Here is a 23,070-nt window from a genome sequence, read left to right as displayed (position 1 = left end):
CTTTAATTTTCATGAAGATCCAACTCTCCCAGTGATGATAAATGTGCTTTTGTCTGGCGGGCTGTTCTAAAACAGCTGCATCTTTGTGTGGCATGCTTCGTCTATAAACCTGAAAATCAGAAGAATGGTAACCGATAGTGACAATGTGTACTCCAACTCCACTCTCTGTTTTCTGTTGTCCTTTAGGACTTAATGCAAAACAGTCAGTGTCTGCTGAGCAAATGGAAGAACAAACATATCTGTCAGGTAAAATGTTTTGACAAGCTCTTGCAATGTTCAATCAGTGGAGCCAAACAGCCATTCAGTGATTGATGCAATAGTGATAAAATGTTAACTAACGCTGAAAATCATTGTTTTGTTTTGTTTTTAATGTATGGGCTCTTATTACTTAGATTGTGTTTATTTAAATTTCTAACCCAAAATAGATGCTACAAACCAAAAATTTGCTTTTTTATCAACAAGAAAAATTGCATTAAAGGGCCCTGATTCTGTGAGATTATTAGTATTTGGGGAAACTCAAAGCATCCTGTACCTCAAAATAGCAGGCTAAGGGAGCAGTTAAAATATGTAGACAGGACGGGAATCTATGTTACATTACATTTTTATATCTTAATTATTGACGTGTCTGTCACAAATCTTTTTACTTTGTGCTTGTGTAATATGGGAGGGAAGCTATAACTCTAAACCAACTATATCATTAATCAAGTTGTGGAACAAAAGATATTGTGACATGTGGCACACATGTAACTGTGTCCTTTGTCTATATAAGTTCCACATATTGTATACAAGAAATAGCTTTTCACATCCTCTTTAACACAGAACAGTAGGATAGCTAGTCTTTTTTTATCAATAATAAAGATATCATTGTCTAAGATACATTTGCGTATCAGATCTTATCGCTAGTAAATGTGTATCATTCCCATATAGATTACATATATATCTGTGAATGTTAATCTTCTAGAGCTGATTTAAGTATTAATTGTATGCTAATTTAGGTGACTCATTTTTTTTCTGTTATTATTGTTCTGACTAGGGAAGGAATTTGGTTAAGTAATACTGAGTCAATTAGCCATGAGTGTATTCATCTGCTTCATTTGCTTTCCCCATCAATTCTCCCTCTATCATTTTCCTTCCCCTCCCATCTATCTGCATCCACCCGCATTCCTTACCAATACATACTCTGGAACAGTGAACTTTTTGTGAAAACTTGATCATCTTGTCTTTATAATATAACACCTTTGGTTGACTATCAATTCTGTATAAAACTCTTTTTTTTTTTGACTTAACATCCTCTAAGCAGTTTCAGGCTTACATAAACAAAAATGAGACAAAACCAATTTTAATTCTTGTATAAGATGGGGAAAGAAGAGAGATATATGTTTTTATCTTGGTGTATTAGGTCTGGCTCTATATTGGATTGAATCATGTAGAAGGGTAGCTTGATAAATTGAGGGTTTTTTAGATGGCTTGTGTAGCCAGAGTATAAGCGATAGTATAGCTTATAACATAGCCAGAGTTAAAGTTATAGATAAAAATCAAAGTAATTTCTCTGTCCTTAAGTTCTGATTTTGTTTTCTCAATCCCAAAACAAAATGTTGGTGGGGTTTTTTTATATAATAATGTCTGAAAATTGAAGTTTCCAGCAGGGTTTAGAATGTTCTGCCAAAACAATTGTGTTATTCCACTTTCTGTCTTCCTGAAAACATAATCTCTCCAACAAATGAAAATAAAACAGAGAAAAATTAATAATTTGGGAGAGTCTAGAACACAAAAGCTGCCTTCTATCAATTTTTATGTCAAACAAACAGTTTGTTTTTCTGCTTCTCATCTGTCTTTGAACATGTTGCAGGAATATCTGGACACTTCCATTTTGATACAAATGTTCTGAAGCTTCTGGAAAAGCTGTTGTACATTTATTTTTTAGTTCTAAGTAGGAGACTAATTAACTGTTTCAGCAGAAAGTGCTTATCACATAATGGTGCGATCTATGTTCATAGCACTACTGTACTCACATGCTATTTTGGATGGATACTAGAGCAGCTGATAGTGGAAAAAGAAGACTCCATGTTTGCTTTAACTTCCAAGTGTAATAGAAAGCAACATGTCAGACAAACAGCATGGAGAGCATGTAGTAAATTACCATTACTGCGTAATTTTCAATGATTTGGGCTAAATCTGAGTAGAGGGTTTAATTGTAGTATCTTTATTTTTTAGCTTTTTATTTCTTAGTAGCAAAACAATGTCAAATAAATTCTTTTATAGCAGTTAAAATATTTAAATCAACAGCCATCACATTTTTCAATAAATGGTGTATGTATTTGCATGTGCCATATCTTTAGCTGAGCCAGGAAGAGTTCCCTTTGTATTGTAATAATAATGTGCTATCCAGAAACTCAATGGCTGTTGTACCTTCAGCAAGACAGGACAAATAGAAAAAAAAAATCTGGAAGGTGATACAATGATAACAAGACTATAATTTAGAAAAGCAGTATGATTTCCCTCAGATTTTGTGAAAAATAAGCATAGGACTGCTGCTAGTGTGCCTTCTGGAACTTAAACATCACTATTCCTAATTCCTCACTGCTTCCTTCAGCACTTCCAGCTTTTAAGTAGCCCACAGGCAAAACTTGGGGGCTATAAATTTAAACATGCATCTGCTAAAAATGAGCGTGCTGCCATGTTAACAGTTGGTGTGCAAATGACCAATTAGATTTCGTGCATATGCCTCAATGAAAAATGTACTTAGTTTGCATGTGGATTATCTTGTCCTTTGTATGAATGTATTTGTCAAAATTGACTCTTCTATATGAGTTTGCCTAGAACTACTATAATGCTGGCCCAGCTTTCTGCCTTTCTTAATGTTTCATTTTATGCATCAAAATTTCTCCTATTACTTTTTTTTATACAATTAGAAGTTGCATATTTACTTCCTTGTCCATTGACCCTTATTTTTGCAGTCCTAAGTATACATTCTAGTACTGCTTAGCGCTTCTGAAATAGATGATGTGCCAGTTCATGTAAACATAACCTAGACTGTACAGGGATTTTTGTCAAGGAGCTTGCTCTCCTATTTAAAAGAGCTTAGTTGAGCCCTAAAGGACTGAGGTCTTTTCTTTAGCTCTGTTCCTATTTGTTCCAATAGGATCTGAATGCACACCATTTCTCTATGGTACTTCTGAACCCCAACTTTGATGAGCTGTGATGACTTGCTGAAATAATCCTGTAATCTTCAGCTAGGTGATGTCAAAGGAAAGTAAATAGACCATAAAAGAAGGATGATGGAAAAAACCAGAAGTAGTCTTTACAAGATGCCACTGTATTGTTTATAATTAAATAAACAATTTACTCCTTAGCTGTCCCTGCCAAGAAATAATAATCTAAGGAATTAATTTTATCAATATTGTTGAGTTTACTCAACTCAGCTCTGGCTGCTTCCCTTCCTCTTGGTCTCCTTCTCTAATTCTTTGGAATGCTTTTAAGTTTTGCCACAAAATCATGAAGTCAATCCTATGAAATGATGCCATTGGTTCAGGTTTGCTTTTACAATATAAGGTGGTAAAAAATTAATGATATCTAGCCAAAACATATGATTTCCAACTTTTTTTGGTTTTACATTTGCATTATGATGTAGAATTAAACACAAGCCAACACTGAATTATTTTATTGTATAAAAGCCAAGCACTAGCTGTGAATCATATCTGTTACCAGCTAATGAAGAAGTTATATATATTCTTTGCTAAATTACTTTGATTTGATTTAACTTGATTTGTGTTGCAATTTACATATGTATATGAATGGTTTTTATTTTACCATCATTGACATACTGAGAAATGGATTTTGAATTGTGATGCGTAGCAGTATTTGCTGACGTGGCTTGTTATATCAGCTACAATGCCTATAAGCAAACAGATTTAGCAAGATATGTGGTGACAGAGTGGCACATCTGATACCAAAATCAAGACATTCTGGCTAGAATACATGAGAAGCTAGTATCCATCACCAGTTCCTAAGAGGAACACTGCCCTCAAATTCTTTTGGTTGCTTTTGATCACAGCCATTAATGTGTTGTGTGGTTTTAGAGATTTGGAGCTAGAAGTACAAAAGCATTGATTATTGTGAAACAGTAACGTGTAACAACAATAACTTCATCTGTAATAAGGCATGCAACAGAGTAATTACGGTAGGGTGGCTAAGAAAGCAATCTGGAATGAAGAGGTGGGGAAAAACCCTGGGAACCTGCTTGAACAAGAAGTGCTTTGCAATTCTCTTCTCCTTTTGCATATTCCTTTGTTGGTTGGGCTGTCTAAGGGAAAACAGTTTGCAGCAATATTTTTTACAGGCATATTTTCCATCTCTTCCAATTTTAATCAGATAGAAGCAAATCCTGGCTTTGCTCTGCAGGTATCTTTTTAGGTAGAAGGGCTGATAAGCAGCTAAGTGGCATGAATGAGGAGTCAGGGCTAAGACTTCCAAGGATAAAGGAATCCACTTAAGTACATGCTTAAGTTCTTAAGTCTGTAAGTTGTGAGCCTGTACTTAAGTCCTTTGCTTAAGAAAAAGTAACTCAAATACATATTGGAGAGCTTTGATATTGGGTAAGGGAAGGGCTAAGTCTTCCCCTAAGTATCCTCTGCTCCTTCTTATGTCTGTCTTGCTCATTGGAGAACCATTTTTGACACAGAAAGTACATAATTCCTTCTATCAAAGTCTTCACTGTCAACTCCTCATTAAGACAGAAATTAAGTGGCCCTTCCTTCCCAGCATGTAGAATGACCAGATCCCCAAACGATTTGCTCAGACTGTGTTCAAGTACAAAGGCTATGCCCATTCTTCCAGTAGGTATGAAGTCATGCTTTCAGATTTTGTTTAGGAACACGTTGAGACTGTTAAAGCTGACTCTTGTGATTTCTATTTTTCACATCACAGTACTTCATACTGACAAATGTGTCATGTATTTCATTATTGTGAGCTTTTTCCCCTAATTTGATATTTGTCAGATGGAATGATTTCGTGCCTTGTGTAAAGAATGCCTCTTACATTTGCTTTTATTCTTTAGCAATAATGGGCAATTCCCTTGAGCAGTATTTTTCGGAGTTGGATCACTGTGTATCTCTGTTCAAGCCAAGTTTGCAATCTTACCCATTTGCTTCATATTCATTCCTGCTTATGATTGGACTGCTCCCATCCACCGAAATAGGAGCTTAACTATGCAAGCTTATGTATAACAGCACCTAAATCTTATTACCACGTAACAGTCTTTGCCTAGACTCCTTACAGTGAGTAAGGAATTGAAATAGTGAAGTTTCAATTTCAGCACATAAATATTTTCTGTCTTACAGAATATTTTTGACTAAAGGTAATATGGAAACAAAGAATCATTTATAGGAAAAGACCCTTAAGATCATCAAGTCCTACTGTAAACTTAACACTGCCAAGTCCACCACTAACCCATGTCCCTCAGCACTGCATCTACATGTCTTTTAAATACCTCCAGGGATGGCGACTCAGCCACTTTCCTGCTTTATTTAAATACCTGCTTGTAATTCATGGTAAACTTAAAGAACTATTTTTAAAAAAGCCCCCATTCTAATCCAAAGGATTTTTAAAGGGAGGTGGAAGAAATACTGACCTTACTTGGGCATATAGTGTGTAAGGTCTCTGATTTACTTTTTAAATTTAGACTCTAAAGTTCCTAGGGGGGAAAGATTTAAACTTGTGGAGCACAGGTATATTACCAACCGTGGTAAGTTATTATAGAAAAAACTTGTTAAATTAAAATTTAAGTTTTACCCAAATATCTCAAACTTCTGTGGAGAATAATGGGAAATAATGTTTTACTGTAAAAATAAAGGAGGAGGGAGTGCAATGTAAGAAACAATAAGAGCCATGGAAATTATATTATTTTTTACCTACATTCTGTCATTCTATCATGCCATACTGATAGCTTAGAGAGAGATCTGTGCAATATTGAAAATAAATAGCATGGGTTTAGTGACTCTAAAGCAAAGCACACCCATTAGCACAACATTTTATATTTATAAGTCTTGTCATCGTACACTGGAGTGGTTTTCATAGATGTCTGTTCTAACTCTGTAACAGGTGTTATTTATGTCATTACCAGGAAATGAACATAGACTCACAGAATCATAGAATGGTTTAGGTTGGAAGGGACATTAAGGACCATCTAGTTCCAACCCCCCTGCTATGGGCAGGGACACCTCCCACTAGACCAGGTTGCTCAAAGCTCCATCCTGGTGTTGAAGACCTCCAGGGATGGGGTCTCCACAACTTCTCTACACCCTGAAACATTTAAGAGTTAAAGATTCCTAACCTTATTTGTTGCTCTCAAGCCAAGAGTTTGCAAGCATGTCTCTATACAGCATATTGGATGGACATCTTTGATGTCATCAGAATGGCAAGCATGTGGTCTCCTTCAATAATGCAGTCGTTCAAGACCAATGACCATCTATAGATCAATACACTTTTTTTTTCCTGGGTTTTGCCTCTCCTCTTTACCCGTGTGGGTGGTATATAGCCCTACTCTGTCAGGTAAACCCAGAGGCTACAGACAGACTTCTGGTTCACTTAGGCTATGCTCCCAGGTTTACTCCAGGATGCTCTTCTCACTCCCTGCAAGGAAAGGACGTGTGGGAGCAATGTACCATTACACTAACGTTTTCTGAGAGAAGAACACAGCTCCCAAGCAAAGGTCTTGTGGAAGACAGAAGTTGGAGAGTTTGTTTACATGACTGCACCATCTCACTTGTTGGCACATAACACTGAAGGATTTGGGGTGTTTTACTCTTCTCTGGCAGTCATTCAATAATTTAGAACTGATCTTTCCAGAGTATTTATGTAATTTTGCTAGATCATTGCTTGCAATGTAGTTTGTCAACTTCTGGGTTTCAACCCTCACTTTTTAAACTAGGTTCTTTGGACAATTATAACTAACCGTAGTCAAACCTTGCTGGGCTTAACATTATCAAGTTGGAAATAAATTGTGATTTTATCTAATCTAACTTCAACATAAGGATAAATGGAAGTTTTGAAAGATTGTAATAAAAGCTGCATGAGTGTAACTGTGTCTAACATTTTTACTAGGACAAAACCTTAAAGGACATCTGTCATGACAGGGAATATTGAAACACTGACTATATATATTTATCAGACGAATGCATGATTAGACTTTGGCAGGATGGGAAATGATCATTTGTTCTTAACAAATTCATTTCACATCACAGGTATTTTTTTGTTTCTATTTCAGACATCGCTAGAATTTCTTTTTAAACTACTGTGAATTGATGGGAAGATAGATTGGAAAAATGTTGGTTAAAGATATTAGTCAGGGCAAGAAGGTAATTTACTTAAACATGCCTGTCCTGTTCTCTGCTACAGAGAGCACAGAGCTATAGTAATATATAATTATGTATATGTATAACTGAGAATTTTCATAGCTAAATTATTGAGAGCAGAGCGTAGCACAAGAGGCAAGCTCAATTAGATCACTACATTCCTGTCCCCAGTACTTTTTTTTTATTATGCAATCCAGTAGATCTCACTGCAAGGAAGTTTATGTACCAGTGTGTTGTACTAAAAAGTATATTGCAACCATGTTTGTCTCACAGCTCTAGCATAAAACAAACCAGGATTTTTATGCCAAATTCTATTACAAGAGCAAGTATTTCTCTAGTATGAAGTTTTTTAAAAGCACAGTGATTTCTTTAAAATTTTGCTGTTTGGTAGAAGCTGGAGTCCCAGATTTCTGCCCTTTGGTGAGCCCTCTGTACATCTGTGCAACGGTCTTTCCACTGAGGATTCCTTTGGCAGAAAAGATGGTTCAGCAAGTTTAGGGCTGGTATAGCCTCTGCTGAACTAATAACGATTTTTTTTTTTTTTACTGGTTAGAGGGAGATGAACCTGGCTGCCAGAATGAGTCCTTCCGAACTGCTGCTATATAGCAGGAATGAGAGCTGACCTGAAAGTTCTTTAACATGCTGAGGCCATCTAGCCTGGCAGCTTGCAGGAACAGATGCGGCACTGGAAAATGAATTAAAATACACTTGTGTTTTCAGTACTGCCTGTGAAGATCCAAGTCACAGTAGTGATTTTTTCTGCTGTTTTTACATCAGTGTTTCTGTAGAAATGGCAATGAGTTAAACAATTAATGTGGTCAGAATTTTTTTTTTTATAAACCCCTGACTTTATCTTTTACCATCTTATTAAGGAAACAATATCTCTCTAATAAAGCTTTTCGTATACTCCTACTACTGGAGTAACTTGGCAAAGTGAGGTCAACTCACAATGGGGCAGGGAACTTTATGGGTTGTATTTTCTGAATTTCTTTGCAGTTATAGTTACATTCAGAAAATGACTAGGTGTAATGATTTAATTACGCAAAAAAAATTGGTTTTCATGACTCCTCCCACTGAGCATTCTCTCTCTCATACAAGATACGGCATCAGAAGGAGCTGATAAGTACTGTGACTTAGCCTTCAAGATTATATGTATCATTTAATTGAGATTAATTAGGCAGGAATATTCAGTTAACTCTGAAATAAGCCTCTGACTATTCTGTCCAATGGTTTAAATTTCTGCTTTCTGAGAGAGACATCTACAACCTTATGCCAAGGAGTATACAAATTTATCACTGTGGTAGAACACTGTTATTTAAATTAAAGAATAGATGAATGATCAAAAATAACAAGGATTGCAAAAAGGTGCTGGTTGTAATCTGTGATAATAATATAAAATGACATGAAGCCCAACTTTATATGCTTTTTTTTATGCAGGTTATACAGTTATTTTATATGGTCCATGGATGACGGAGTGATCAGCGTCATCCCTTTACTTGTTCAGGACAGAATTTTGATCTCCCTTTTTAACAAATTAATTCCATACATTTTCTGCAACATTTGGGGACTTAGCACACATCTTCTTCAAGTGTTCAGCAACTGTAATTCCTGTACCAGTGTCATATTACGCCTCTGCCTTTCATTGAAAAAGCTTTCAAAGTCATTATAAGACATCTTCACATCAATGATAAGTCTCTTTTGTAATTTTGAAAATTAGATTGCTATGTAATGGACAGCTGCTAATATGTACCTTGGAACGTTTCACTTTATTAATGATTCTTGATGTCTTGTTTTCTCACTATTTGGATTTAGCTCCTCTTTCACTCAGGTATATTGGTGTCCCTAAGCCTTTCTGGGCCACAGCTGGAGAAAGCGGTGATTGACAGGACCCTGGTGGGGAAGCTCATCTCCGACACCATCAGTGATGGTAATTACACCCACGTGCAAATCAATTGCCTGCATTAACAATAGAGTAGAGAAACAGTATATCAACAGGTAGACTAATTATTGCCACTGGGGACTTGCAAACACAACAAGTAATTGCATGTAAAGCCATAGTTACAACCCTCAGGACTGAGAACACTTTAAGAATAATATTTAACATCAAAGTTTTCAGGCTTGTCAAATACTGAATGGGTTTCTAAAATTCAGTTTCTTACACATTTTAATCACTGAGAACATGACATTTGAACTTGTCATGTTTATTTCATTAGTGGAAAAATGGGACAGAACCAAACATCTGCCAACTGATTAGTTACATGGGATAGCTATTATTAAAATATTTACTTATTAGAAAAGGCTGGATAACATTAGTTACATGGAGGTGTTCTGATTTAGTTTCTAGATTTCCAAAATCTGACTTTTCTTATTAACTAGTGACTGCTAAAAATTAAGTTTTAGTTTAATGAAGAAGAAAACTTATGAAAATGTACCAGTTTTCAACAGCTTTATAGCACAACTGTAGCTTTTTCAATGTATCTCTGCACATGGAGCTCCACTGAGAACCCAACCAGGTGTCAGCATCTTGGCATCTGCATGATCAAAAATATGGAATTTCGGTGCGAGCCAAATTACATGTGCAGTATCTTCCAAATTCTTAAAAAGTAGACCCAAATTATGTCCTTTTAATAAGAATATATGCTAGATTTAGCTTTGATCTTTAATGATTTATTTTCTTCCATACCCAGGCATCTATTGAATATTGGCCTGGTTATGTAAGAAAGCTGCAATGCTATGTCCTTCTGATTCTTATCAATATATTGTAGTTTAATCTTGAAAAATAACATTAATATAACTGTGTTATTACAATCTTTAGTAACCAAACAAATAACCCTAACCCCATTTTTTTATCAACTAACTACTACAGAGAGTATAAAATAACATTTAATGTCTTGACTCCTTTTTTTCACTCTTCACTTAAATTGCTAGATTACTAATTCCATCTCAGATTTTTCTGCCCTCTGTTTCCAGAAGGACGATTTCATAATTTCAGGTGACAAAAGCAGGAAAGCACGGAAGCTAAGGTTATACCCAAATTGAAGGTGTTTGTAGAAGTTATTTAGAATACTCTGTCTTTAAATAAATAAATAAATAATATATAATCAAATTATACATATCTTGCCTTCCATTTCTTAAGCTTCCTTGTTTGGTGATACCCACGTCTGAAGGTAAAACAGGACTGCTTCTGTTCAGTAAAAGCAAACCCCACAATATCTGTCATTGCAAATATAGGGGTTTTTTTGTTACCCACACAAATAGTGTTCAAAATACAAGTTTTTATACTGAACTATCCTTATGTGAAAACCACAACATAATGTTGTCCTAGAATAAATTCGCTTTAATCCAACATAATTGCATGTCTTTCCAAATCTAGGTTGGGATTAGGGTTGTGATTATAAAGTTGGCCAAAAGAAATTTGATATTTAATACAAGAAGTCTGTATAAAAAGAATAGTTCTTATTTTAACAATTGTACGTATGTAGAAATGGATAGGATTACAATCTGTCAAATTTACTTAAGCAATGTTGTAATTCTAACTCACAGTAGCATGTCCTCTTAACATTTGGAATAAAGGTCAGATTACGTGCACAAAATACAGAATTAAGATTGCATTTATAATACTCCTGCCTCTAATAAAGTCCTGATTTCTATTATTTATAGGCAAAATTTAAAAATAAATTTAATTAGAAATTATAGAAAAATTGCTTTCCTAGAAGAAAATAGTAGTTCTTATTTTCTAAATTGTTTTGCGGCACTGAGGTCTTCCTGCCCCAGACAACCACGGCTACTGAAAATCAGGCGACTGCTGGTCTCGTTCACACCTGCACAGGGATCCTCGAATCCTGCTTTCTTTCCTTCAGCTGAAACAAATTTCAGAAGCATCTGAGGCGTGCTGTAGGTCATCTTTAATGTAAACTACATCTGTGAGGGTATCAAAATATTTTAACTGTGTACATATTGAGGATACTGTACTCTGTGGCTTTGAATTTTCGTGTGTGTTTAGTATCTCAGTTATAGCTTCTCACTCACCTTGTCAAATACTTTATCACCATTTCTTTTTTTTTTTTCCTAAAAGGTAGTGCTAATGTTACATTTCAAAGGCAATTATTTGGCTTTAATCTTTACCCTTTAGCATTTGCATACCAGATACTTCAGAGCTATGCCAGTACGTGACTATGGGAAAATCAAACTGGTTGTAAATCAGACTAAATCAAAGCAAAGCTGAGTAGCTGGTTTGCACTGCTTATATGCAAGACTATACTGTCAATCTACCTAAGGATATATAAAATACATGTAACAATCTAGGATATTAGTCACAAATGCATTTTTTTTCTTTTTTAGGGTTCAGGATTTTGGTGGTTTGTTTTTAAATACGGTTCCACTTTCCTTGACATTTCCCTTTTAGCAGAAGTTCACGAGTTTAGTTTCTGAAAACAGCTGGCCAGCTTCACTTTAAACCTGATTCTCATCAACAGTTCTTCAGTGATCTGGTACTAGTTACCCAATCTGGTACTAGTTATCCTGATGACTGACTTCATTCTCAGACATCTCGTTACCTACGGGCACTGCTTGAATAACTGGATAACACTTGGGAAAAATCCTAGATGCTATTGTCTAACTAATTTTCATTGTCAAATTAGTTGTTCAGTTTTACAATGAACTCTTTTGGTTTAGCACCCCCTCAGGATAACAGTGGGGATTCCACTGCACTTTTCCAGACTCCAAGGGAGTCTGTTCCATCTTGGTTACCTGTATTGTTTGGGTAGCCCCATGTGAACCTTTCAACCAGTTCCTAAACCCTCTAAAGCGTAAGCCTGTATGTAACGGCCTCCTTCGTGTCTGCAGCAGCACCTGGAACCTTACAATGTCAAAACACCAGATACGCCTCAAGTACTAATTGGCGTTTATCATCCTTAACACGAGCAATGCTGTACTAGGTGCATTTCTGAAATACTGGTGGATGTTACCATAAGAAAAAAAAATAAAATTGAAGATTGATCAGAGATGAAAATGAATGTGGAAGGGCATAAAACATGTATTTGAATGTAGTGGTAACTTGGTATGAGATAATTTATTCAGGTTTATGTAATCAGAGTACTCCCTAGGCTTTATTTCTCATTTCCAAGAAGGTCCTGGCAGGATGACGCATTGATGTCTTTTAGGAGATTACAGAGGCTTCAGTGTAATATTTAAGACACTGTCTTGAAAAAATTGCTTTTTGCAACGTCTCAGCGGAGGGTTCAGTAATGTGTTTTGTTACTAGAAACAGGTATTACAGTGGTGACAATTTTTATTTGTTTTTTCAGCTGTTCTTACAGACAATTTCATCATCTTGTCATTTGAGGACCATAACCAACTCTGCTTTATTCAGTTTACAAAGAAGATGGATTCTCCTGATGTAAACAAAAGACTGGAAAAACTCTCTTGTTTGGACTTTAAGGTATAGCTGTCAATGGTGACTGTAAATACTGCAGTAGCTTTACATTGTGAATCACTGGTGCTTGCTGATATCCTATAGCAGTATAAGTTGCAAACCTTTATATAACTGATCAGAACAGCTCAAATTTCAAAAACGGCAGTTATTGAAAAGTAAAAAAAAAATTACATGGCATTCTGAGTTAATGAATAAAATACTGTGCCAAGAGGGATCCAATTTTGTACTGTACTTAGGTTAAGGGCTCAGACACACAGTTGAGTTACCCCTGCTTAACAGATTACCTTGTGTCTGTTGAGCAGCAGTAACTGACCCTTTGCACATTCTCAGCATCTAACAAGCATGAAGCAAAATCTGTAATGGTAAACCTCAGTGTAAAAGATTTAAGGTAATGTGTTTTACCTCTTGTTTGCTGTGGGCTGAAAATGTACGCATGGTCAATTACTATGGCTCAGCTGATATACACAAACTCATAAAGTTATGATAATTCAGTCATCTGTCTGAGCTCCAAGACTGTTATAATTCTTTGGAGAAATCTTAATTTTCCCTCTAGTTACAGTAATCGTGTTGTTGGGAGAGTTGGTTTTACAATTAAGCCACTGAGCTAGGACTCAAGATACAGAAGCTGAGTTTCTCGCCACTGACAAACTATGTTTGTGACCTTAGGCGAGTGACTTGGTGCCTCTGTATCTCAATTCACTATGTGCACAGTGAAGATCAAAATACTCCTTTATTCCAGCCCTTTATGTGTGGCAGTAGCTGAAAGGTAGTCTCGAGATAGCTGAACTGGCTTTAAAATAGCCACTTTGGATGTCAGTAGAAACCAGCTCATCTCAAACTGAATTACACCACGTCTTGGGTGGATTGGGCTGTGTAGACATAACTTATTTCGACCATCAGCTCTTTGACATCAGCGCAGTGGCTGACCGTAGGTGGAAGCGCTTGGTGCTACAACAGCATGAAAAAATAATCAGCCAAAGGCAATTAATTTTGAACAGGCAGAGTAGGAAGGGGGCTGCATACAATTCACTGCAAGAATGAAGAAGAAACAAGCCTGTGCCCAAGAAAGGTAGAAAGATGTAGTAAGCAAAAGGGAGACTTTGTGTTTATTTCAGACTGGATAAATATTAAGGAAAACAATCTTCTACTAGTAAATATTTTCCCCTTGACAACCCCTCAGTAATTTGCTTCCTCACATAAGGGAGTTTGCATCTGCAAGGCAAGCTTTTTAAGGATGTGTTTAATTTAAGTTTTGCCATATTACATTTTAACTTGCTTGGTAGAAATACTTTCTGCTAGGATGAATATCTAATACATTTTCCAGGCTGTTTCAGTTCAGGGCCTCTTTTCAGCAATGACTTGTGTTTGCGAGATTGATCCAACCTCTATAACGTGGATTTGAGACAGTTCACTGTTCACCAGGAACTGAGCTGATACGTAGTTTACTTGAAAATTATGTGTGCTTGTGCCTGGCCTATGGCGTTTGTTAAGGTTATGCTTTAGAGGTAAGGGTAGTGTGTGGTATGGGTTGGTTTTTTTTTTAATAGCTCTAAACTTTAATGAAGAAGCTATGGTGAGCTGAAGTCTGCCTTCATCATTTAATTGTGAGGGCCATAGCTCCTTACTTAATTTATGTTTAGAAAATGTATTTTCATTCTGGGTATTGCTGGGCACATTTTGGATCTCATGGTTATGGCTTTTTTTTCTTGGGAAAGAAGGAAAGCCTAATGCATAGAAAACTCTCTCTGCCCTAGGAAACCAGAAATATCTGCTGTACTCGTTAATAGGGTTGTTATGTTCAGTTCTTTGCTGACACAGCGGAGCTTCTAGAAACGCCTCCATGTTCAATGTTAACTTTGCTTTCTCTTGAAATCAGTGGGAATCACTATGGATTATTTCCTTGCCAACCAAAAAAAGGCATTTGCATTTTTTAATTGAATGTTCTTTTGTGTGAAGCTTGCTAGTTAGGCAGCTAAATATAATTTTTATTATCTTCAAAATTGCACCAGTGTGAGCCAGCAGAAAGTATTATTCACTACTGCAATAATATTATGTCAGCTCTCTGCATTGAATTAGAGTTCTTTATGGCTGCTTTTGGTCAAAATTACAAAAGCTAAAAGATCACAGACACAGTCAACACTAGTGTCACTATCAGTAGTAACAAAAGAAACAAAAGATGGTCCTCAATTGCAAATGTGCAAACTTGCAACAATACAGCTTTAGAAAAAACAGTTCCTTAGTGTTGGCTTTTTTTTCCAAGAGAAATTGAATTAAAAGGTAGCTTGCACTGGTATAAAACTACCACGGGATTAAAATACGGAGCTAAGATTCAGAAAATTTGAGTGTAGCCTTCATCTCTGCCTCTGACGTTTGGTGTAGCCTTGAGAAATATAGGTAGCATTTGGGTTTAAATTCCCATTTCTAAAAAAATGCTTGCTTCCAGTCATATGTAAAGATATAATTAAATTTCTGTCATATTTACATTGTAATTTCTTTGGTACCTGGACAGAAGCAACTTCACATTGCTCGCTGTCCAGCCTCATGGTGGGCAAAATTGGCAGGGAACTCTAGGCAGTACTGGGCTGCCAGAGTGTTATTAATAATAATAATAATAAGTCAACCGTGCTTTCCTCCTCACAGTGTGATATTTATCCAAAAGTTGGTTTTTTTACACAATTACATACCTAAATGGAAGAATTATTTTCTTTATCCTCTTCCTTTCTAAACGACGCCACCTTGGATTTTATTTACACTTTGAAAAAAAGAAAGGGAGACTTATTGTATGAATCGCTACAGTCTTGAAGACCAGCAAAATATAAAACCAACTGTTATCATTTGTCTGTTCTCACTGGCATTAGTCCATGTTTGAGAGTGCCATGTCTATTGCAAGATGTAGAGGTTTACAAAAGATTTGTGGCTGTTATTACATGTGAAATTGTTGTGAACAGTTAACACTGCAATACAGCACTAATTAATATCTGTGAAAGTATTTGCATTTTCCCATCCTAATAGATGTGTTGCCACCAAATTAACTATTTATATGTAGTTTTCATTCAAGTATCAGCTACCTGTTAACTTTTATGTATGTTTTATCTTTACACTTCTAAAGAGTATTTTGACAAGTAAAACACAGGATAGTCTGAAAATATTGACCTTTTGCAAGTTTTTCCCATCTGTGCTTTTTTTAATCCATTTCAATTTACTGAAGGAGGAGACAGTACAAGGAGTTAAATGTTTACCACGAGAGAACAACATTGGTAATTACTTTGATTTCAGTTCCTTTTGATGTGTATTCAGGGGATGAAGAGGTCAATAATATTATGACCATGCAAATAGAAAAGGGTTCTTTTTGACCATATAAAAAACAGCAGAGGATTATTAAAGCATTAACCTTGATTTTAATGGCCTTGGTTGAGTGGTGAGATCACAATTTGGATGAGCCTGATTATTTACTAAATACAATACATAAATGCAACGGGTTCTTAACACCCATTGCACTCTGGCATTATCGCATTACTGCCATCCTTTGTTGCCTTGCAGACAGGAATATGAAAGCAATCTGTCATGTAGTGAGACTGGCTCCAGAAGCATTTCTCTGATAAGAAGACCCCCTGCCCTTTGCTAGTGTCTGGTCCAGTAGGCTTAGCCATGCGCTTAATCCCCAGAAAGTGGTTCGATTATTGCTGACCAGCAATGGCAAGATAGTTTTTTTTTCCCCTAGCTATCAACCTTCCATTAATTCCTTAAGCAGAAATGCGGTGCAATCTATATTTCCTTGGCATGTGTCACCCAGATGGTGCACTGCTCATGTTTTCAAATAACCATGCTCCAAAATAACAGAGTTTGAATAATAAATTCCACAAATCCTTCCTGAGAAAGAGGCACAATTCTCAGGAGCTGCATAAACTTTACGCATGATGCTGTAGCTCATCCACATTATGCAGAAAAGTATATATTCTCTTGCAAAGCGGATGCTTGTATCTGGATTCCTTAATTTAGGGAGGGAGAAGGAAGATACATGTTTGCTCAAACACTGTAGAATATATTTAATATTTGATTATGTCTTAAACACTAGCCTTAGCTCCCTGGTCAGCTTTGCAGAACTTGTCATTTAATATGGCTAAGCTTAAATCCTATGTGTAGGTCGATGCTGTCAAGCAACCATGACTGTACATTTTGGTATTGATTGGAGTCATTGCAGTAAATTCCTTCTTAACTCACATTCCTTTCCTTCCCAATCCCCTCCCCATAGATAAAAGTGTGAGCATGTCTTTTTCTGTCTGAGGAGATATTTTTTACATTTACAGACAGCCTATATGAAGATATATGTACGCAGTCCTCTGTGTATATATATACATTCTCTTTCACACATCCAAAGTAAATGCTCCCAATTGCTCCTACTATGCTATTTTATCACCTCAAACATTTCCTGCATTTTTTTTCTTCCATCAGATATCTTACATTGATATACTTGGACCAGAAGGTAGAAGGATGAAACGTCACCTGGCAATTAACTGTATGCAAGATATGGTCATTTGCTGGTGGTCAGCAACTAGTGATGGAGCATGGCCTTGGTCTCCTATTTCCTGTGAGAGGGACAGAGCCAACCTATTGCTATTAGGCTGTGCACATGGCAAATTGGAGGTAAAGTGCTGAACTCTCTTGTTATCTGATTTTTTGGATTTGCTAAAGAAATAACTGCTCAACTGAAATGCATATTCAGGTAGATATGAAGAACAGATGTGATAAAAACATAAGAAAGGAAGATCAGCCATTCTAATCTTAAAAACAAAGGTTTGTTATTTAATGAAAAAAAACACCTTATTTAGTGTGTTTACTATTTTCACATCAAACTAGCAATCTGAGAAATGTAGCAAGGAAGTAAGGTCTTTATAATGGCATAGCTTTGGAGCTGCTGACACTGAAAGTAGGAGTGTCAGAATTCCACTATCAAACTCTAATCTGACTTAGAAACTGTAGCTGGTGCATGCTTGTCTAATGCAATTGTTTTACATTGTCTGCGATGTTAACTGATAGGCATTTTTCGTCTATTTTAAGTGGTTTATTATCAAATTTTAGCTACACCCAGATGCTGTGTAAATTGTTGCTATAAGTATTGATCAAATCAGGGACCAATTTTTTTCTTAAAGAAAAAGTCAAAATTCCCCATCTACAGGTGGGAACGTAAGCTGCAAGTTAGAACAGGGCTACAAGCTGACCCTCTTCCTGGCGCTTCCTTACCTTACCTTTTTAGGCAGATCTTTCCATTTCATCTCTTTCATTTTTATTTCATCTACTTAAGAATATCTGAATCCAGTTTCTTATGTTAGGTAAAAACTTAAAAATGAAGCTATCTGGGCAGTACTCTGAGAAGAACTGGAGGCTGAATTTAAAATGTAAAAGCTGTTCTGGACTAGCATCTTGTATAGATGCTCCCGTATTTGAAGTTTTATTTTCAGTTTAGCTTAAGACGCTACTGATACGGACTAAAAAGGCACTGACTGCGGGAGAAGGGCACAAACTTGAGGATCAGCTGTGGAATAGCTATTCTGGAGTAGCTGTTACAGACTATTTGCCTGTAGGGAAAAACCCTAAGTAACACTTTTAAGAATAAGCTGCTCTTATAAACAACATCCTGTTCTCTTTAATTAGGGAAGATGTAAATGTTTTAATGTCTCAGAATTATTACTTTGATAACTAATATTAATTTCAGTGAGGTTTTTTTTCCCTTGGGATTTTCTATATATTGAAAGCAAAAGAGAAAAGGTAGTTGAGACTGCTTTTCTTTCTTATTTCAGCCATTAGTCACTGCAGAATTTAAGTTTAAATTACCTCCAGTTCTGCCTTCTTTGCTTCTTTTCAATTGACCTCTCTCCACTAGCGGTCATCTTTGACTCGTCTCTCTCCTCTGCCGGATACACACCTGCAGTTCTCAATTCCCCCTGCAGCTATGCCCAATCGCTTATAAAAATTACTCTGGTAGCTAAAACCTGCCTCTGTTCTTTGTAAGTTTTTTTAAGCCTAGTCCCTGTGCCAGTTTGATATTATGAAACTTCACCCTACTAACATTTCAGACCTTGTTTCTCTACCATGACTTCCGTACGTCCAGGTTCTGACGGCGACATTCCCACGCCTTTTCTTTCCTTCCCACGTCTTCAGAAAACTCCCTAATGCCAACATAGCAGTTTACAATCTCTCTTTTCTGAGGCGTTTTTGAGAGACTTGTTTCTTTTAAGAAATTCACAGAAACCACCCTGTCCGTTTAAAGCTTTCGCCGTTTCATTTTATATATTGTAGGGAAATTTACAAATTACAGCATTGCTCTGCATTTTTCAATACACCTTGTTTTATCCTTTTCTGGTTTAGACTCTAAATTGCCCAGGGCTGAGGCTGTCTAGTATAGTCCCAAGCACATCACTGGTGCTTAACACAATAATCATAATAAGCATTCACTGAGCCTTTAGGCCTAAACTCATAATCCTTTTAATTTAGCCCATATAGTAATATAAATATAAGAAAATTATTTTTAAACGCCAAACTGACAAATTTAACTGTTCAGTTGCTTTCTCTTTTCTGATTCTTTGACTGTACTTGTCTGTCTGAATTCTAAGATCTTTGGATGAAATTTCTTTTCCTGTATTTGTCAATAAAATACCAAGGACTATGCCAGGGCTATGGAAAAATTAGTCATATATAGATAACAAATTGTCTTGCTGGTTGCCAGTTAGTCTTTCTGTGTACTAGTCTCCTGGATGCTGAGTGGGCTGCTGTGTAAGGCTCAAGACACTCTACCTATAGGCTTCCCCTGTGTATCCACGATGTGTAACCTATGGTACTGTTTGTTGGGGATTTTTTTTCTTGATTTCTCTAGAGCTCCTTATGGGCAGTAGTTAAATTCCCGTGCATGGATTGGGGGATGCCGTAACCCAGCAGCTCTAGAAGCAGCATCAACCCCAAATCTGCAATTTAATGATGTACATTTTCCACTTGCACAGTCTTGGAGGGGAACTTCAACTTAACACCTTTAATTTCTGAGGGTCATTTGATAGCTTAATATGAGCAAAAATGTAGTTAGCATTTCTAGACGGCTTCTAAACAGTTACTTTCTAGATCAAATACCACAAAAACGCAGTATATCTGTAAGCATGCTTATTTGCCTCTCTTTGCTGCTGCTCCTTTACCATTTGTAGTGTTCTTCAGGTATAGACCTGGAATAAAAACATAACATGCTATTGTTATGCATGAAAGTAAATCCATATTTATCGTATTTGACCAATAATATCAATTTTCTCCCAGTAAATCATTATTGTCAATAGAAAAAGAATGAGAAGCATGAACTGATTGTTTGGAGTGTGTATCAAAAAGAGATGTAGTAAAATAGTACTACTACTATAAAATAGTATTGCTTGGATAAAACAGCATTATTATCTAGAATTAAGAGAAAAATAGGACTTGCTGAGTGTCTAGCCCATAAAGAGCTGTTTGGTATATTGGCTTTATGAAAAAGTAAACCAAGTCTGAGGAAATGAACGGGTTCTGCCCACAGCCATTCTGCAGAACCTTGGTGCCAGCTCCTGACACTCCCATTGCTGTGGCAAAGCAAAGGGAAATGGGGCACTTAGGTGGTACTACCTCCTCCCTGGAAGAATTTTCCAAGTGCTATTTGCTGGCTACCAGCAGAGTGCTTATTAGGACAAGAATAGCTTTGGGACAAGGCAACTCAACCCCTCGTCATGAAGCTGTCCTGTAACTACGCGTTCTGCAGTGGGATGATTCCCATTGCACATACAGTGTTTGGGGTATTGTATACTTAAGCAGCTTTTCAACTTCATGGGGGAAATATATTTTACATTTTAAATACACTGTAAATGTGATTGGAACTGTGCTCTGTGGCTTTATGTTTTAACATTTGCTACTATTAAGGCTAAAGGTAGACATTATTCTTCTAAAAACAGAAACTACTCTTTCCTTGCAAATCTTGGCTTTTTTTACTCCCGTCGTTATTTTTTTTTTCCTGAGATCAGTGTTTACTATGTTAAATGCTATAGGATTTGGTGAGGAGTCCTCCCCTGAAGAAAGAAAAGTGCTTTTCTGTTTAACATAGGACTTTGCTTCAGTGTGCAGTATATGTTTATGTGCATCCACTCGTGTTGCTGCAGGACTGTTTGTCTGTTGCACCTTTGTCTGCTTTCTTGCAGGCATTGGTTTCCTCTGGTAAACTCATCCATTCTCCAATTTATTTATTTAATTATTTGGGGTTTGTTTGTTTCTTCTATCTTAAAGTACCAATAATCAAGGATGTTATTTAAATTGTCTCCCTGTGGAGATAATGCTGGTATTTTGATTTCAAAACCAGAAGAGGAATCTTCCAGAAATCATTTCAAACAATTTGCTATGAATAAATAGGATCTGATGTGAAATCATCCTTGGATTAAACGCTTTGAGAGAAAGTCATGTTAAAATCAACACGAACTTTATTCTGCAAACATAAATTAACAGGAGGTGATGATGCCAGGGCTTAGTTACTGTAGTACTTTGCATTTGTCTTTGCCATGTTTATTTTCACTCCATTTAGTGCTAGTGTGAATGACTGAAATTATATTTCAATCTTGTGGAAAAAATAATTTGCCTGAGAGAGAATTATTATTTTTCTTTCTCCCAAGAGACAATATTTAATAGTTATTGCTTCCACATTGTGCCTCAAACTCGTGAAATAAACACAGCAGATCTTTTAGGAGTGAACTCTCCTACAATTACTGTAGCACTCAGAAAACCGTCTACGGTGTGTGACTGAATAGCTGAAATACCTCTCACACACATAGAGCAAAGAATGCAAAATCCTTGATGTCACGTTGGGTTAAAAGTTCAATGAATAATATGGGATAAAGATGATGCTGATAAATTTTGAAATAAAATAAGAATAAATGTTGGCTGAAGATCTAAGATTGCATGTGGGACTGTAAATACAATGCAGGCAAATAAGTAACCTAGAGTAGGAGCCTTGCATTTTTATTTTAGAAATGTTTAAAAATAGGAGTGGGTTTTTTTCTTCCATCTTCACAGTGCTGTATTTAAAGCTATTTTACTCTAGTGTGCACTACACTTCCCACTCTACATTTCTAATTAAAGTGTTTGTTGTTATTTGGAGCCTCACTGTGTGAAATTAAATAAGCATTTTTTTAACACCCATAAAATAAATCAAACATTTTTCCCATCTGAAAGACACACAATTCAGTCACAGCAAGCTTATTTCTCTGTTTCTTTTGTTTTCTTTTTTTTATCTGCCTGGTAAGCCAATTTTCTGCTTAAGAACTACTGGTTAAAACTCTTATTTGTTTTGATATGTGGACTTTATCCTTTCCCAGCACTCTATGCAAAATACTTCAATATGAAGCGTTCAAAGATTTGCACTGAGAAGAGTGATACTGCCCACACGAGCTAGTCTAATATTTCTTTCAAACATAAAATGAAAGAAAATATTTCAGCTGGCATAATTCAGGCCCCTTATTTACAAAGATTAACAGATTCCTTCACTTGGATTGTTACGATTTCTGACTCTAGGATCTGAGAACCTGAGCTGTCTAGTATCCCTCGTTCTGCTGATTAGCGGGTGCAGAGCGTCGGCCAGTACTGCAAGGGGGAAACAATATAAAAGTGCAGTAATGGTGCATGATTGCCACATTATTAAGAGAAATATGCATAAATTATGTGGATAGTATTTAAATAAATTTATTATATTTTTGTAGCATAGATGTCACGAAACTAAAAAGGACTTTTACTTTTTATTAAAAATTTTATTTATTTATTTATTTTACAGAAAGTAATTGGTTTTACTTTGTGCAAAGTTCTTCCAGAAATCTTCCCTTCAGATTCAAGGCTAACTGCTTAGTTCCAGGATTTATGGAAAGCACTTAACGTTGAATGGGATTGAACACCCCGCCATGTGATATTACAACTCTGTCTTTTTAGATCCGCTGCCCTGTCCCCTCCTCTGCAAATCCTGCAGTTGTCCTACCCACTTCTGGGCAATTCCTCCAGCTTTTGCCTTCCCATTCCCAAAACAAATGTTTGGTTAACTTCAAGATATGTTGCTGTTTTAATGTTCCCCCTCAGGGTTCTACAGAAGTACGGCTCACCAGGAAGGAATCCCAGCGGCTTCCCTTAAATGGACTGCTAAAGCACTATGTGCACTACATTTACTGGCATGTCACTACTTACCAGATAGAAAAACAATTGGCGGGTAATGGAATACCATCTTCTTGGGAAAAAAAAAAAGATGTTTTG

The 23,070-nt window shown here is 36.4% G+C and overlaps 1 protein-coding gene across 8 annotated transcripts in view; it reads left to right on the top strand.

Annotated features, from left to right (window-relative positions):
- The window catches only part of WDPCP (WD repeat containing planar cell polarity effector), a 156,788-nt gene that overhangs the window by 56,345 nt on the left and 77,373 nt on the right, over window positions 1–23,070 (top strand). For all 8 annotated transcript variants that reach the window (XM_054194449.1, XM_054194454.1, XM_054194447.1 and 5 more), the window contains 4 exons: window positions 187–246; window positions 9,165–9,279; window positions 12,659–12,792; window positions 17,239–17,430. In XM_054194449.1, coding sequence (XP_054050424.1) covers window positions 187–246; window positions 9,165–9,279; window positions 12,659–12,792; window positions 17,239–17,430 — 501 coding nt within the window. The remainder of the gene's footprint in view (window positions 1–186; window positions 247–9,164; window positions 9,280–12,658; window positions 12,793–17,238; window positions 17,431–23,070) is intronic.

The sequence above is a fragment of the Rissa tridactyla genome, chromosome 3, assembly GCF_028500815.1.
Source record: "Rissa tridactyla isolate bRisTri1 chromosome 3, bRisTri1.patW.cur.20221130, whole genome shotgun sequence".
NCBI lineage: Eukaryota > Metazoa > Chordata > Aves > Charadriiformes > Laridae > Rissa > Rissa tridactyla.
This window is presented reverse-complemented; position numbering and strand designations above follow the sequence as displayed.